The sequence below is a fragment of the Platalea leucorodia genome (assembly GCF_965183815.1).
Source record: "Platalea leucorodia genome assembly, chromosome: 6".
NCBI lineage: Eukaryota > Metazoa > Chordata > Aves > Pelecaniformes > Threskiornithidae > Platalea > Platalea leucorodia.
In genome coordinates this window covers 40,414,302-40,429,111 of record NC_138828.1, presented here as the reverse complement: position 1 = coordinate 40,429,111, position 14,810 = coordinate 40,414,302, and the positions used below count along the sequence as shown (strand labels likewise).

General features: G+C 38.4%; 1 protein-coding gene across 1 annotated transcript in view; it reads right to left on the bottom strand.

Annotated features, from left to right (window-relative positions):
* RXFP1 (relaxin family peptide receptor 1) overlaps positions 1-4,653 on the bottom strand; it is a gene marked incomplete at both ends in the record, with an annotated part of 49,560 nt that extends 44,907 nt beyond the window's left edge. The window contains one exon of the mRNA XM_082315261.1: positions 4,605-4,653. Within this exon, the coding sequence (XP_082171387.1) occupies positions 4,605-4,653 (49 nt within the window). The remainder of the gene's footprint in view (positions 1-4,604) is intronic.
* Between the last annotated feature and the right edge of the window lie 10,157 nt (positions 4,654-14,810).

Sequence of the window (14,810 nt, the reverse complement as noted above, 5' to 3'; positions counted from 1 at the left end):
CTCTCCAGACCTTCGGTGTTTGAGAGGGCAGAGTGATCCGATAGCACTAATTACCAGCCTCTGAGCAGAGGTGTTACGCAGGAGGAGACATTTTGCAAGGAGATAGTAAGCAACAGGACAATCTTGAGCTTCCTTCCAGCTTTGTAGCACAGTGCTCACCCCACCAAGCACCAAGCTTTTTCTGCTCAGTCTCACCTTTTCCTCACCCTGGCTGCTTACCTCACTTCCCTCCTTTCTTGCCTAATCACTACCTGCTTCCCATCCTCTCATCCCCTTCTGTCCACATGGGGTCCTAGCTCTGGTCTCACCATCCTCTGACTTTATTCTTCAGATACTCCCCTCTCTCAGAGCTCCTTGTCCTTCTCCTTTAATTAATTCACTCTTCCCTGCGGGCTCCCTCTCACACGTCCCTTTCCTCAGCCTCTACTCTCCCAGACTAATAGCCTTTCTGATTAGCCTTTTCCCTTACCTCTCTTCTCCCTCGTACTGCCTTCCTCTCCTGCTTTCAGTCTCCTTGCTCAGTCCTTCCCTATACATTTTCACCTTGTCTGTCTTTCAGGCACAACCAATATGACTTTGTGATTCTCTCAGCTTCTTACGCCTCCCCGCTTTGAACCAGTCATGTCAAAGTCTAATTTGATGGCTTCGAAGTATAGGACACACGGCACCACCAGGAAACCCTCACCGAGATCGCTGGTGACAGTTCCTCTGATGAGTTTCACTCTGGTCTGTAGCATCCAGGAACATCCATTAGAGAAGGTTAATTTTTACACTACCGCAACTAGGCTTGAACAGGCTCATTAGCTTTAGTAGGGTGGCCTGTCAGAGGACTGTCTCTCAGACACAGTGATTTGCAGAGGAATACTGCAGAAGTCCTTATTTGTTTAAGAAAAGGCACTGCTTAATACAAGATTCCCAGAATTGTTCAACATAGGCAAAGTACCAATTCCTCACTTTCTGAAAAAATGAAATGATTTTGGTAGAGTTTTGCTGGTCTTCTTGCTCAAGGTGAAAAAAAGTCCACATTGCATATAAAATTTCAGAGCAAATGGTTCAAGTCTGGTAGAGTTGCTCTAAACAGCCAAGACAGGTTTGCAAGTTGGGCAGCCCCTAGTGCTTTCAATGGAGAGGTGAAAGCATCCTTGCCCATGCAGCAGTGGCAGGAGGACCAGCCTGTGCAGATGACAATGATCTAACTTTCAGAGTTTTAGTTTATCACTGAGTAGGCTTTTCACTACCCTCCAACATCAGGAAATTTCCTCAGGAAATCTAGTTTTCCTCCCTGATTTTCTGTAAAGATACTAATTTTTGTTGTACACATAAGTATACAAGATGCACATTATTCTTCTAGCCACAGGGAAGCCAGTCAGATTAATGCCCAAGTTAAATGACAGAAAAGAAACAACCAAAAATTATTATTACACAATGATTATTTGAGCTTGTGCAAAGGCTGAAGAAATTTCACTTTCCTATCTACAAATTTGGAAGGGATCTTAAAATTTGTTACAAACTATGTAAACAGGAGCGCTATCCTGCACAATCATAAACATGCACTTCTCCAAATGATTTGGGATGGTCTCTTTCCCACATTTGAGAGAAAGCATTTGGTGTAAGAGATCTTGGCCTTGAAAACAGCTGTCATGTACATGCAGCACTAGAATGGCTAACAGGTTTCATATGGTTTTAAGAAAGTTTTCCTTGGCATTTTGAAGTGAGGGTAAGGGAAGGAAAAAAATATACAAGGGGAAGAACAGAAAGAGGAGGGAAGGGCAACTGTAGGCACAAGCAGAAATAGAAATGGAAAACTTCAGGTAGGGACATAGAGCATATAGGGTTAAAATAGTAACAGTCACAATTGTTTTTCACAAGGAGCCTGCCAAACCCCTTTTGGAATTCACTTTGAATAGTTTTAGATACTAATGTTCTTCCGTTTTTCTTAATGATTGATAAATGAATTGTTTAAGAGTCCGCAACTTAGCCGAAGTCCAGGAGGACAAAATAGTCTTTGTCCCCAGAAAGCTAATCAAAGTGACTCTAAGGACACAACTGTGCACTATGGTTGTTGCAGTGATTACAGTTGATTATGTTACTAAGAGAGAAGATGTGGCAGCAGCCAGTGCAACACCAGTCACATGCCTAAGTGACCAGCTAGCTTTGCAAGGGGGGCGAGCCACCCAGGCAGGTGTTTATCCTAGCTACCCATTCAATGCTGCCAGTTCCACAACTGGAATCTAAAATTTGCTTCTCTCCATGTTACAGTTGATGCTGTTGCGCTGCTGAAAACCATGGTATAGATGCTACTTTGTTTTCAAAGAAACCCTCTACCTGGTATGGTATATTCCACATGGGAAAGTAGTCAGACAGTTGCTGAGAGTTGCTGGTGCATAAAAAGCTTGATTATGTGAATTAGTTTGATTATTTGGATTTTGGAAGGAAAGCTTTTCATATAAAAAGATTTAATGAGGAATCTGAAGGAACGGAGCAAAATAAAACAGCTATTGGGATTATTTGTGTGCAACTTTAGCTGTTGAATGGAAAACTAAGCAGGCGTGGGTTGAATTGATATGGCTGGGTCAGGCAAGAGTAGCTTTTGTACAATAGACATTTCTCATTTTACTTTTTAAAGAATTAGGAGCATCTGCGAGTTGTAGAAATTAAAAAAAACAAACACAACAAAACTTTACCACTGAACTTCTAGCAGTTCACAAACCACAAATTCAATTTCTAAGCACAATTATACTTACTTCAGGAGTGTTTGTTTTAATATCAACTAGCCTTAAGACTTGAGCAAAGTTTAAATCTATTGTGTGGATGAAATCAGCCAACTTGTAGATGTGATTACAATTTAGATTGCTGTCTAAAACCCTGAAAGGCAGTGAAGCTATGAACTATGCACTGAGGGAGGTTAGGAGAAGTGGCACTAAGCAGGAACCCATTTTGGTGCAAAATAGAGCACTAACAGGTGGCAGAGACTCCAGGCACACGCATGCTTTAATCTATGAGTACACTGCTTCCCTCTTTAACAAATCTAGATGAGCCATGTGGTTTTCTTAGAAGTGTTATAATACGCTATATATGATGAGCCAACAAACACCTTAAGAGGTAATAGCCATCATAACTATAACACTAGAAGGCCCATAGTCATTCACAGTCATCTGATATCCTATTTTGCAATATGCTTTAATATATTTTGATATGTTTTATAAATTCCATAGCTGAGATCAATTTAACCCAGCAGAAATTACACCAATAATAATTTGCACATTTTGCATGAATGTTTCAACATTTTACTGTTTTGATATAGAAAGCAGTAATGTGAAAGGCTTAATTTGTTTGAAATCCTTTAGCTTTTATTCTGCATACCTTGAAGAACTACCTTTAAATATTGGATTATTGCTCATGGATAACACGGATGCTTATGAAGCTCACAGGCTTGATAAGATCTCATTATCATAGCCTGCTTAATTCCAAATACATTAATATCCCTGTTTTTTCATGCTTGCAGCTTGCATATTATGTATTCCTCCAAAACATAATAGAACTGCTTAGAGTTTTTCCACAGATTTAGCTAAGCTTTGCAACCATAAATATAAGTGTAAGTGGACCTCTGTTTCCCAGACTCCTAATGTGGGCAATATCCCTTACAAATCTTATGCTAAGCAGCGTAGTACACACATGTAAACCCCAAAAGCTTTAATTTAAAAGCAGGAAAGAGAGCAAGCTATTGTTCAATACAGAAGAAAGTGGCAGAATTCAGCCTTATGCTCCTATTAGTTTAACAAAACAGTTGATATTGCAAAGGTTTGCTTTTTAAAATATTGCTATTTAATCTACAAAATTACTAAAACATTATTTTAGTATTGACAGTGCAACAAAAGCAATATTTAATATAAAAATTACAGCTAAAGAAACTTGTAATAATTAGGAAAATCCAACATATAGATCAGTATCAGCAGCTTCACAGGGACAGCTTTACCCAAGTCGAAAGCAGCACTTACAAACAGGGTACTCGAATGGAATGAAGAAAACATTACTAAAGTAAGGAGAAGGTCAGGTGTAACTCCAACCACACTGAAGGGATTTGCATCTGAAGGAAAACGTAAATTTAATTCAGTCTCCATCTTGCATGCTATATTGCCTATCATGCTGAATCAGAGGGTAAAAATTCCTGTTACCTGAACACAATCTACTTTTTGAGAATTACTAATTCTAGTAGGACTGCACAGTATCACTAAAACTACCGAACTGAGTCTAAAATGTGGATTTCAAGGCATCTGAAATGACTCTGTTCTATATATACCTTCATTAAATATTTACAGCAAGTATTTATGCAATGTTTAAACGGTTTCTTTTTTTTTTTTTTAATTTCAACTCATAACTATTAATTGTAACTCTCAAAGCATTAAGTACAAAAATATTTGATCCTTACATGTAGCTAGTAACCTTGAGACACTGCATTACACTTCGATTCTATCCAAGAATAATTGCCATGAACGGTAAAATAACATTAAGATATCATAGTTTTTAAAAAAATCCACTACTGAAGTTTGTCAGCTATCTGCTTTGCAATGTTCAAAACAAGAAAAAAAGCCAGATACACTTACCCTTGGTACCAATAAGCAAGAACATATAGAAGCAGCAGTCGGATGTCATATCTGTCCTTCAGCAATTCAATGAATAAAGTCAATGAATGCTATCCCTTAAATTGCACACCAGCCAGCGTGCTGCTTGTACGGTCTGCTTCTGACAGCCTTCAGCAGTGCATGAAGCAAGCTCCCTTCTCTCCCCTGCCTTCCTCCTTTACTCTCCTTTGCGCTAGGTCTCCCTCTCTCCCCCCTCTCTGGCAGACACACACACACACACACACACACACGCAGACACGAAAGTTTCCAAAGTTTCCAGGAGGACACTGGCTCCTCAGGCTCTCCCTTACAGGATGGGGTCTGCTCTGCAGCAGGAGAAGGCTGGGATGTGCACGGACACGGGTCTGGCCCAAGGAAAGCTGCTGCTGCACAAAACACAGCCAGGTCCAGAGAATTGTCACCAATAGCTCCATTTTTTTTTCCTTAATTTTTTTTCTCTAAGTCACAATACTGTGAGAGGCCTGAAAAGTACGGTTTTATTTAGGCAAATCTGTTTGAAACTAAACATTTGCTATAGTTTAGATAAAAAATGGTGGTTTCTCAAGTAAGGGGAAGTGAAATTTATAAATACAGTCCCTTTGTAGCAATCCAGTCACTCACTGAAATACAGAAAAACGCACAATGTAATTTATTTCCAATAACAGCATGTCACTATTTTTACACATTAACCACTCTTCATGACTAATGCTAAAGAAAACAATCTGAAAGACCAAAGAGGGATGTTCAGAAACATATACTGTATGGGAATAAGACTTTTCACAGATTCTCTCCTTACTTAAATGCTTTGAGACATTCCTATCTGGCCCTTGACTTTACTGTTACCAGTAGATCACAGTATACTCAATCACATATACAGTCACATGGTTAATAATCTTTTTTTACGATGTGAAGGCTAACACTTATCAGCACAGCAAGATGTATTTCCAAACGAGACGGCCAGTTGAGATGAACTAGAGACAAGGAGCTAAACTTTATCTGCCCTCAAAGAAGTTCAGATTTTTTAATTTTTTTTTTTTTTTTAAAAGCTTGTTAGATTCAACAGCATACCAGGATGACAAGGGTCAGGGAGCACTGGTAACATGTCAGCAGCTATGTCAGGTACCTAAGGAAGAAAGCCTCTCAGACTAAGGAAATACATGCATGTATGGACACATATATGAAATGGTGAATTTAGAGAATGGGAAAAATCTATATCATAGTCAAAAGCAAAGTCTACACTGTTGCTATGGCAAAATTGTCTGTAAATTAGATATTAGAAACTGTCAGTCCCTTGATTTCTAATATAAAAGAATATAAAATATAGTAAGGATTAAACCAAAAGGTTCTTATCTATGGAAGCCCCAAAAGTCTGTTGGCATCTACTGTACCAACACCAGTACTAGGCAGTGTCCAGGCAAAAATGGATTAAAAGGATTAGGGACCTATAAAAGATTTCTTTTATAAGGTGGGTACTAGTTTTGGAGCATATCAAGTAAAACCACAGTTGCCTCAAAGAGTTAAGATAACACCTAGATACTGCAGGGTTAATGCCTGAGCTGAAAAGGGTTTCCAAGGTGGGAAAATAAGAGGAAGAAACTGAACCAAGAATGTGAAGAATAAGAGAAATATACTTTCAAGGAAAATTAAAGCTCTACCTCTTTACTGCAGGATGAGACAGAACTGATGTTCTAGAGAAAGTTTTTTTTCTAGTATAGTTTCTTCTATGGCTTTCTGCTTCTGATTTAGTCACCTCCATTTGAGATGTGTAGGAACCACATATGTTTCTGGAATATACTATTTTTACCTGATAATAAATAAATCCAGCAAGTTGTTTCTTCAAAAACCAGTCTGACCAACTACAAAAGCTCAAGATTTTCTGCCTCAGGGTAAACAGGGAAAACACCAAAATGTGATACATACCACTCACATTTTCTGAAGCTCTGCCCCAATGGGAGTTGTCACTTTCCAGCCTTCCTCTTTTTCAAGGACCTTTAGCAAGGATACTCATTAAAGTTAATTTTGCTGCAAACATTTGCTTTATGGAAAAAACAATGAGATCTTCCCTCTTCTAAATTTCTTATACATTCATAGTAAGGATACATAAAGCAGCAGCACTTTCCAGCCCATTCTCTCAGTGTAATTATATTTAAACCAAGAAGACAGAGTTACAAAAATGCACACTGCTGAACTCTGGAAAGCAGAGCAGAAAAAGGAGGAGAGGCAACCTCATTATTAGAACAAAACATTAAATAGGACATTACTAGCTTTTGAAAAATAGTTTTGGCTTACCTTACTTGAAAGTATTTTCACTTCTTTTTGAAGAAGCACTTCTGAGCATTAGAAAGCCAATAAGTACTTCTCTCCTGCCTAAAATGTAAAAAGCTGTAACATTCCAGCTCAATCCATTCCATGATTCTATGATTTTGGTGGTTTAGAACTCTCTTTTCAAGAAAACAGTACGCTTTATATGATAATTCCTTACAGAGCAAAGAAATAACACATCAGAATTATGTTTTTGTTTCAAACAACTTTGAGAAGACATTCAACCTTATTTGCAATGGTCAGTATTTGCTTGCATTTCTACTTACAGCAATTCTACAATTGAAATAAAAAAAAATCATAGAAAACTGTAGTATGGATTATAATAAAGATGTTTACCTCTGAGTTCCAAGAAATGAGCAGGTTAAACTGAATTCACCGGAATAAAAAAGGTGCTATTTGACTTCTTTACTATTTACTGACAAGTGCTCACAATTGACTTTCTGTCTTTACAGCTATCTGGTGCCAGTCTAAAGAGTTGGTCTAAAATTGCAGTTTTAAAACTGTAGGAACCTACTGGTCAGATCTGTGGGGGAAACCTCCCCGCCCCCAAACATTCATCCAATATTGTACCACCAACACCACAAACTATCAGAAGACACTAATGAACTGTTTCACTAAATCCAAATAATTCTGGCTATTATTTTACTGAGAAAAGTTACCTCATGTTGCTATTACAGAGTGTTAGAAATTAAATTGAGCATACAGGGATTAGAATTAAATAATAGTAATTATGAGGCACTTTCAGATAAGCATTGCTAGTGAGGTTCTAAGACCTTGCAGTCTTTTTTTCTATAATTCACATTAAGTACTGTATAGAAGGAAATTCCTACAAGCAAACAAATATATGTATCATCATTGTAACTGTCACCATGAAAAATAAAAATAAACTAAGCTGTAAATCATTGCTACTGTGGAAATAAGTTAAAAATCCTTTTCATCTTGAAAAAAAGATGTTTACTTACCCACAGGCTGAAGCTGCTCCCTTGGAGGTTAACAAATATTTTACCTCAAACTGTGACTCTACCACACTCAATGTTAACAGCTGATAAGCTTCAAGCAGATTCAGTACAGGTGGGAGCAAAGGTATCTCTAAGTTTTAGTCTACATGGGGCAGATAGATGCATACCAACTCTACCTATTACCATGCTGCTCCAAGTACTAAGTGGTACGGGTCTCAGAGATATTTTTGTTGTTTCCTAATATAGGAATTTTCCTTGATTTAAGTAAGAATAGTTTCAAGGATGCTTTATGTCATGTATCAAATCAAAGACCCACAAGACAATAGACATGGCAATGGTGACTTTATAACTAAGAGTTGCTCATTAAGCAAAGTAAATTTTTAGCTAAAAACACTGACTAGATTGTTGGCTGTTTTGTTGCCCTAGTGAAACACAAGAAGTGCAGAGTGAAGCACTGAAAGTAAAACTGGGCCCATGTTGCCATTCGCAGTCATGAAGACTGTATAGTTCATATTTAGAAACGATACCCCAAGAAGTGAACCTCTTGCTTTCTCAGCCATTTGATGGCCAAACTTTAGGTTTTGTATTATAGCAATGTGAATAATTAATGTACAGATAAGGCTTCAGAACATAGCATTTAAAACATAAAGTCTCCATTATGTATGTCAATCCTACAATCCAAAAGATTTAACTGTGCAAATGAACATAATTGGATTAATTATAATGAATTTACATTGCTTTCAAAGCTCCATCAGTATCCCTTGCAGATAGTGTGACTGAGAATAAGATGTTTATATTTTACAGGGCAACCATTACCTTTGGAGGATATATTCCTTATTTAACACCTACACCAGGTTCCCTGAGTTCGGAGCAGAGCAAACTAAAGGACCTCTTAAGAAAAGTACAAGAATATCTGAACCATCTAAGCACAGAAAGATGAGGAAAGACTTCATCTACAGCAGCTCTTTCCAAGCAGTGAGCTGTACTGCAGTTCCTTTATCTATCTCAGACACTTGTGACTCAACCAGTGTTGTAAGAATGTGTTATCTTTTCATAAAGATTACGCTTCCCCATTGCACAATTGCATAGATTTAATAGGATTTACCTCCCAAAACCTGAAGAACCTGGGACACCTGACACAACGGGCCAAGCTAACTGCACAGGCACCTTTGCTGTAGGACCTCCTGACTTCTCACTCCCCTCTCCAGACTGTCTTTATCAGCACAGCCACAGCTGAGCTGGGATTACTGGCATTTGCTTCTGGAGAAAGGGGAGAGACTTTCCTCTGCTAGAGAAACTACCTGAGCTAGATATTCTCTCCTGAAGGGCTTTATTACAGGGACAGCACAGAATTTTTTTTCAGTACATATGTATATCCACCAAGCGTCTCAAAACAGAAACCGGTTCTGCCAACCTTATTTTAAGCTAAAGCAATTGTACAAAGTTTGGCTCTAGTGCCAGCTCCCAGCTGCAGAGCGATCCTAACTCCCTTGCTAGGTCTGTGACTGTAGCTACGGAGGGGAACACGGACAATGAGTTTCAGTGTTCCACAGGAAAAAGGCAGGCAGAAGAGAAGGAAGGATTCAGGGATGACTATTTGTCCCTTCCATGTCCTTTGTTGTTTGTAAATGAGACACTAGTTCGGCTGTACAAGCAGCAGTATCTAGCTAGCTCTGAGCTCACTGAAATGCTTTCCTTTCTTCTGCAAAAGGTACTCTCTGCTGCCGGGTGGTTTGGTGACCCTGTCCAACTGTCCTTCTATAGCTGGCGTGCAGAAAGGCACTCAGTCAGAGCAAACTTACTTGCTGATTCCCTCATTTTCCCCAGTTTTCTCCAGATTGTTCCAGCTGGGTGTTTTGACTAGATCAAATAATAGCTCACCAATATGCCTGACTCAAAGCTGCTGTTGGAATGCAGAAAGTACACTTCCTTCAAAACAACCAAACATATAAGCTTTGCCAATGATATCTTTTCCTAATCAGCCATTTTCAGTCTTTTGATTGATTAAAGATTGTAACAGTATTTCTATGATTGTGTACGATTATAGGCATGATGGCTTTGCTAAGTTACTATATCATTTGGAAATGTCATAGGAATTGTACATGACATCCTACTTTTTCAGTATGACTTTTTTCCATGTTATCACTGTTATATTTGGGGGATTGCAATTTTTGTTTTACAGCACCTAAGCTTCTAGAAGAAAAGGCAAACTTCCCAAATATGAATAGCTGAGCATACAATATCAGAAGATGTGAAGTTCATAAAATGTTTCCCAGCAATATATTTACATATTTTAACATGAGATGGTATCAAACATATGATCATTGACACTTAAGTCATACTTTAATAGAATGAACTCCAAAAAGGTGCAGTTTATAAAGTTTTGAGAAGGCAAGGCGTTTCAATAACTCAGCTAACCTTTGTGTTAGAGAATTATCAAAGTCAGCTTTAAAGTCAGAGAGAAATAGATGTGTGATACCAGAATGGTCATACAGTTGGGCTGTCACCTGGATTAAGAAATTATCCTCAATGCACTCCAAGAGCCTCCCGGACTGCTTACGTCTTGCTTACTCATCCATGCCTTTACGTGTGAACGCACAACGTTCCCTGCAAGGTATAAACTAAACTGAGGAAATATCTAACTGAGATTCAAGAAAAGGAATGGCCAATTAGACATGTAGGATAAACACGTGTTAAAGTGAAAAAAAAAAAGAATAAAAACAAACCCCCAAAGAACTCATAAGAAATGAGAAGGAAAAGGAAGAGAGTTACAGTATGAGGAGGCAGGGCTTATTAAAGAGCAAATCTATAATATGAGAAGACACTATCAAAAGAAGGAACCACTGAAATGAAGAATGCATTTGAGAGATTATTTGTAGGACTATCCATACCTGCAGTTCGCCACTGCACTTTTGTGAAGAAAATAAACTCTGTAAAATGAACCCACCTTTTGTGAAGTAGGTATGATTTCCAATCCACTGGCTTTTATGTAATATCTTAATTTACAATTCTAATTTTGTATTTCTGCAACAGCCTACAGAAAACAGAACAGGAAGAGCAGAAGGGAGCTGTGACATTCAGAAATTCCAAGGTCATCGCTATATAATTACAAGTGACAGTATAATAACATTCTCCCAATCTTAGTAAGTATCCAGGACCTAAGTTCACTGGGGCTTTGATTTCATTGTTTGGGGTGCTATTTAGATTTGTTCTTTTACACAGATACACATTTGATGCAATCAGCAAAGAAAGTATAGCATTTAGCTGTATCTAATATTGCAGCTATTGAGAAGCGTAAAATGAAAATTGCTTGACAGAGCTAGGAAAGATGTTGGTTTTGGGAACAGCTGATAACCTGTGGTGAAGGAGCTTATATTGAAAGAGATTTTTTTTATTTAGGTGAGCTTTTCTTCCTTTCCTCCAACTAAATTGTGCATGAAAAAAGTCAATATTTCTATGAGCAGCTTAAGCCAAAATGAGGAATTGATTTCAATATTAATCATACAGTTCTAAAGCACTGGGAGTGATGCAAGTGGAGAAAACATTTTCAAAGTAACCATGCAGAATGCATGGTAAGCCATAGGAAGTTATGACCTCCAGCTTTTTTCCTGTTTGTTTTGTGATTTTATTTTGAGATATAGTTGAAACTGCTAGTTTGTAAGACTGAGTGATAGTTTTACAAAATCAACACCTCAAGTAAAAATATTTGGTATTTTCCCGACCTGTTTGGCTGACTAACACTATAAAAATCTTTTTTCCCATTGATGATTTTTTTTTTCTAATTATCTTGAATGTTCTAATACCACTGAGAATATAAAGTATAATATTATGGATAGTGAGATAACTTTAAACAATGCATTTAGCCTTTTTTTTTAATTTTATCTCAGGATGATTTCCATGTTAATTCTAGAAAATATCTTTGTGGTAGGGATAAGATGACAAAAATCCTAGACAAGTGCTTGAACCACTAGCATTGTAGTGGCATGCTATATCTTGTGCTCTCTTTCTGGCTCAGTCTGGGATTATTTCTTGCCCAGGAATGTAGCTTCAGTAAAAGAAACAGTTCATTCTCTTCCCCTTGATCCCTTGTGCACTCCTCTAAGATATGAGACAATTGAATGAAATCTTCCTCATCCTGCTCAAAAGCTTTAAACGTTGGGCTATGACATGAAAGGAGGCAATATGATCAGTACCGGTTGGTGCTGACACACACTTATGTTAAAGGAAAGAGCAGGGGCCATCATTATGCTTTGTATGGAGGCTGACTATTTTGGTGTATAGGTGTGCTCTGCAAGTAAGTCTTCAGAGGGCTCAGGCAGATGAATACCTAGTTTCTGGATCCTGTTGAAGTAAAAAAAGAGCTTTAACCTGAAGATAACAAACTGTGTCTCCAGTGGCCCGGAAGCAGCAATTTAGCAATGAATTTTACTTGTATAGATGCTATGTGATTTCAACATTCTGATGCCCTTTTTAGCTTCAGACCTTATTGCTTGCATAAAAGATGTGGTACATTTCTACAGGTTTTGATCTAGCACAGTTTAATGTACGGTTTTTTGATTACCTACATTTCTATCCATTGGCTTTTATCTTCAGGCCTCTGAGGAAATACAGATTAACAGTTATTATTCCTTTTTTGACTTTGTAATTGCCCAAAATGTTAAAACAAATAAATAGGAATTGATGGGTAGAATTCTAAGAAGCAACAATTATTGTATTTCTGATCTATGTATGCTTTATCCAAGCATCATTTAAATGACTTGGCAGGTGTTGGCTTCCTCCAGATTTGTATTTCTCTATCAATATATAAAGCCTTTAATTTTTTTATTATAAAAGATGAATCAATAACTGTGTGCTGAAATAGTTTGAGCATAAATAATTGAATTCCAATAACACAGAGTATAAATCCAAAGCCCTAAGCAGAAGCCATTCAGTGTAAGGACCATCCACATTCAGCACAGCTAGAGGTACACTGGCAATCTTCCAGAACAAGGAGGGAAATTTGCACCTTTTTTAAGAAGTATTTGTAACATGCAATCTAAAAATGTGGTGGGAACCCATACAAACATATACCTGGTTTTAAAATCAGATAGCTAGATTTTAATAGTGCTGCAACTGACAACAGTTACACTTTGTTTTAAGCATAAAACTAGTCAAGCTTTTGAGATGTCTTCCCAAGGCCACAGTACAACAATACTTATCCTGGCTAATGCGAAGCTGGCTTAAGTGAGTCTATGCAACTGACAGCAACACCTTCGGCTGTCAGGGAGGCTACTGTCTGCATTTTATCAACTCCATGAACACATTTTGTCACAGCTGATGCTACGTCCCTGCAATCACTGAAGAACTACAGTGCCCAAATTTTTGCCACCGCAACCTTTTGGACTTCACAGCCGTGTGAAACACGTGGGGAGATGAAGGCAGGTAAAAATGGCAGCCTGAGGCAGGGACCATCCTGATGTGGCCATTAGGAAATGCTGAGGAGAATGCAGTGCTTTATGGACCGTCCTGTCCCCGGACTGGAGCGAGCAGTGCTTGCTACCCTGAATCTCTTTAGAAATAGTTTTTCCTCACATCAAACTATGTGTTTCCTCATGGAACACCACTGGACAAAAAGCACAAGTGTTTTTATGCCTTTTTCTAACCACTCACTAATTAGGGTATTGCCCTAAGGCATAATAGAGTAAAACTCAAATCCCGCTGTCTTGCAAATCGTGCAGTACCAGAGGCATTGAGACCAGCATCTCTACGTCAGGGAGAAGGAGGTACTTCTTTACGTCAGGAAGTGGTTGGGAAGGTGCTGTCAGGACTGGTACCGGCCCTGACATGGGGATGCCAGGATCCCCAACTGTCCCCTCTGGTGAAATCCAGACATCCCTCAGGGGGGCTGTCTGTGACCTTTAGCAGCTTCTAATGGTGTAATCTCTCACAGCTAGCAGTTTCTTATCTTGTGCCCAGCAGTTTTCCGTTTGCATGGCCCGTTCAGGGGCCTGGGCATCTGCTTTTAGCCCAAACACTTTACCCAGCAGGAACTCAACTTGTTGTGGAGCCTGATAGTGTCAGCGGTTCAAAGATGTTTAGGTAAAGCCAAGGGCAACAAGGCCATGAGTGGACTCCAGAAGGTCTAGGCAGGGTTGTATGCCCTGTCACACCTCGTCTAGCAGTTCCGGATGCTGGGAAATACAAGGACAATACACTGTGCTCCTGTGCGCTGCCCAAATATCATCTCTCTGTTTTCTCTGTGTAGTACACACAATGCCTGGGTACCAGATCAGTGGTTAATTGGTTGAGATAAGCAGCACAATAAGTTTGCACTGACTTTACTCATTTTTCTTTTACCTGCATCAGTAAACTGCAAATCAGTTTCTTATTAGTAACTGCTGAGCCAGACTAACGTCTTTCTTTAAATATGGTTATTAAAGCATGTTTAAGAAGCACGCGCACAGCTCCTGAATATCAACAGTTTCCTTTTCCATGCTAAGGCGGCTGCAGAACATGCTTCATACTGTCCTCTAATAACAAATACACCTACCCCAAGAACAGTCGTAAGTCATGCAACACAGAAACAACAAAGAGGAGAGAATAACACTTTTTCATTTGCCAAAAGACAGATTTCTGAGGGAAGAGTTTTAAGTAGTTGTTCTTGTGTGATGATTAATTTATTCATACCTGACCTTTACTATAAAATTCTTCCATTATTTTACTTCTTAGAACAAATGAGTTTGGAAAACAAGTAAGAAATGATTAAACGGTGAAGTTAATTTTCAGAATAATACGAAATATATAATATTTTTTCAAGTTCTGAACAAAAGTTCATTATTTTTTCCCTATATTTTAGCCTGCATTTAGTTTAATCCTTTAGTCTCCTTTTCCAGTGGTCATAATGACTGATTAAAAAAATTCTTGCATG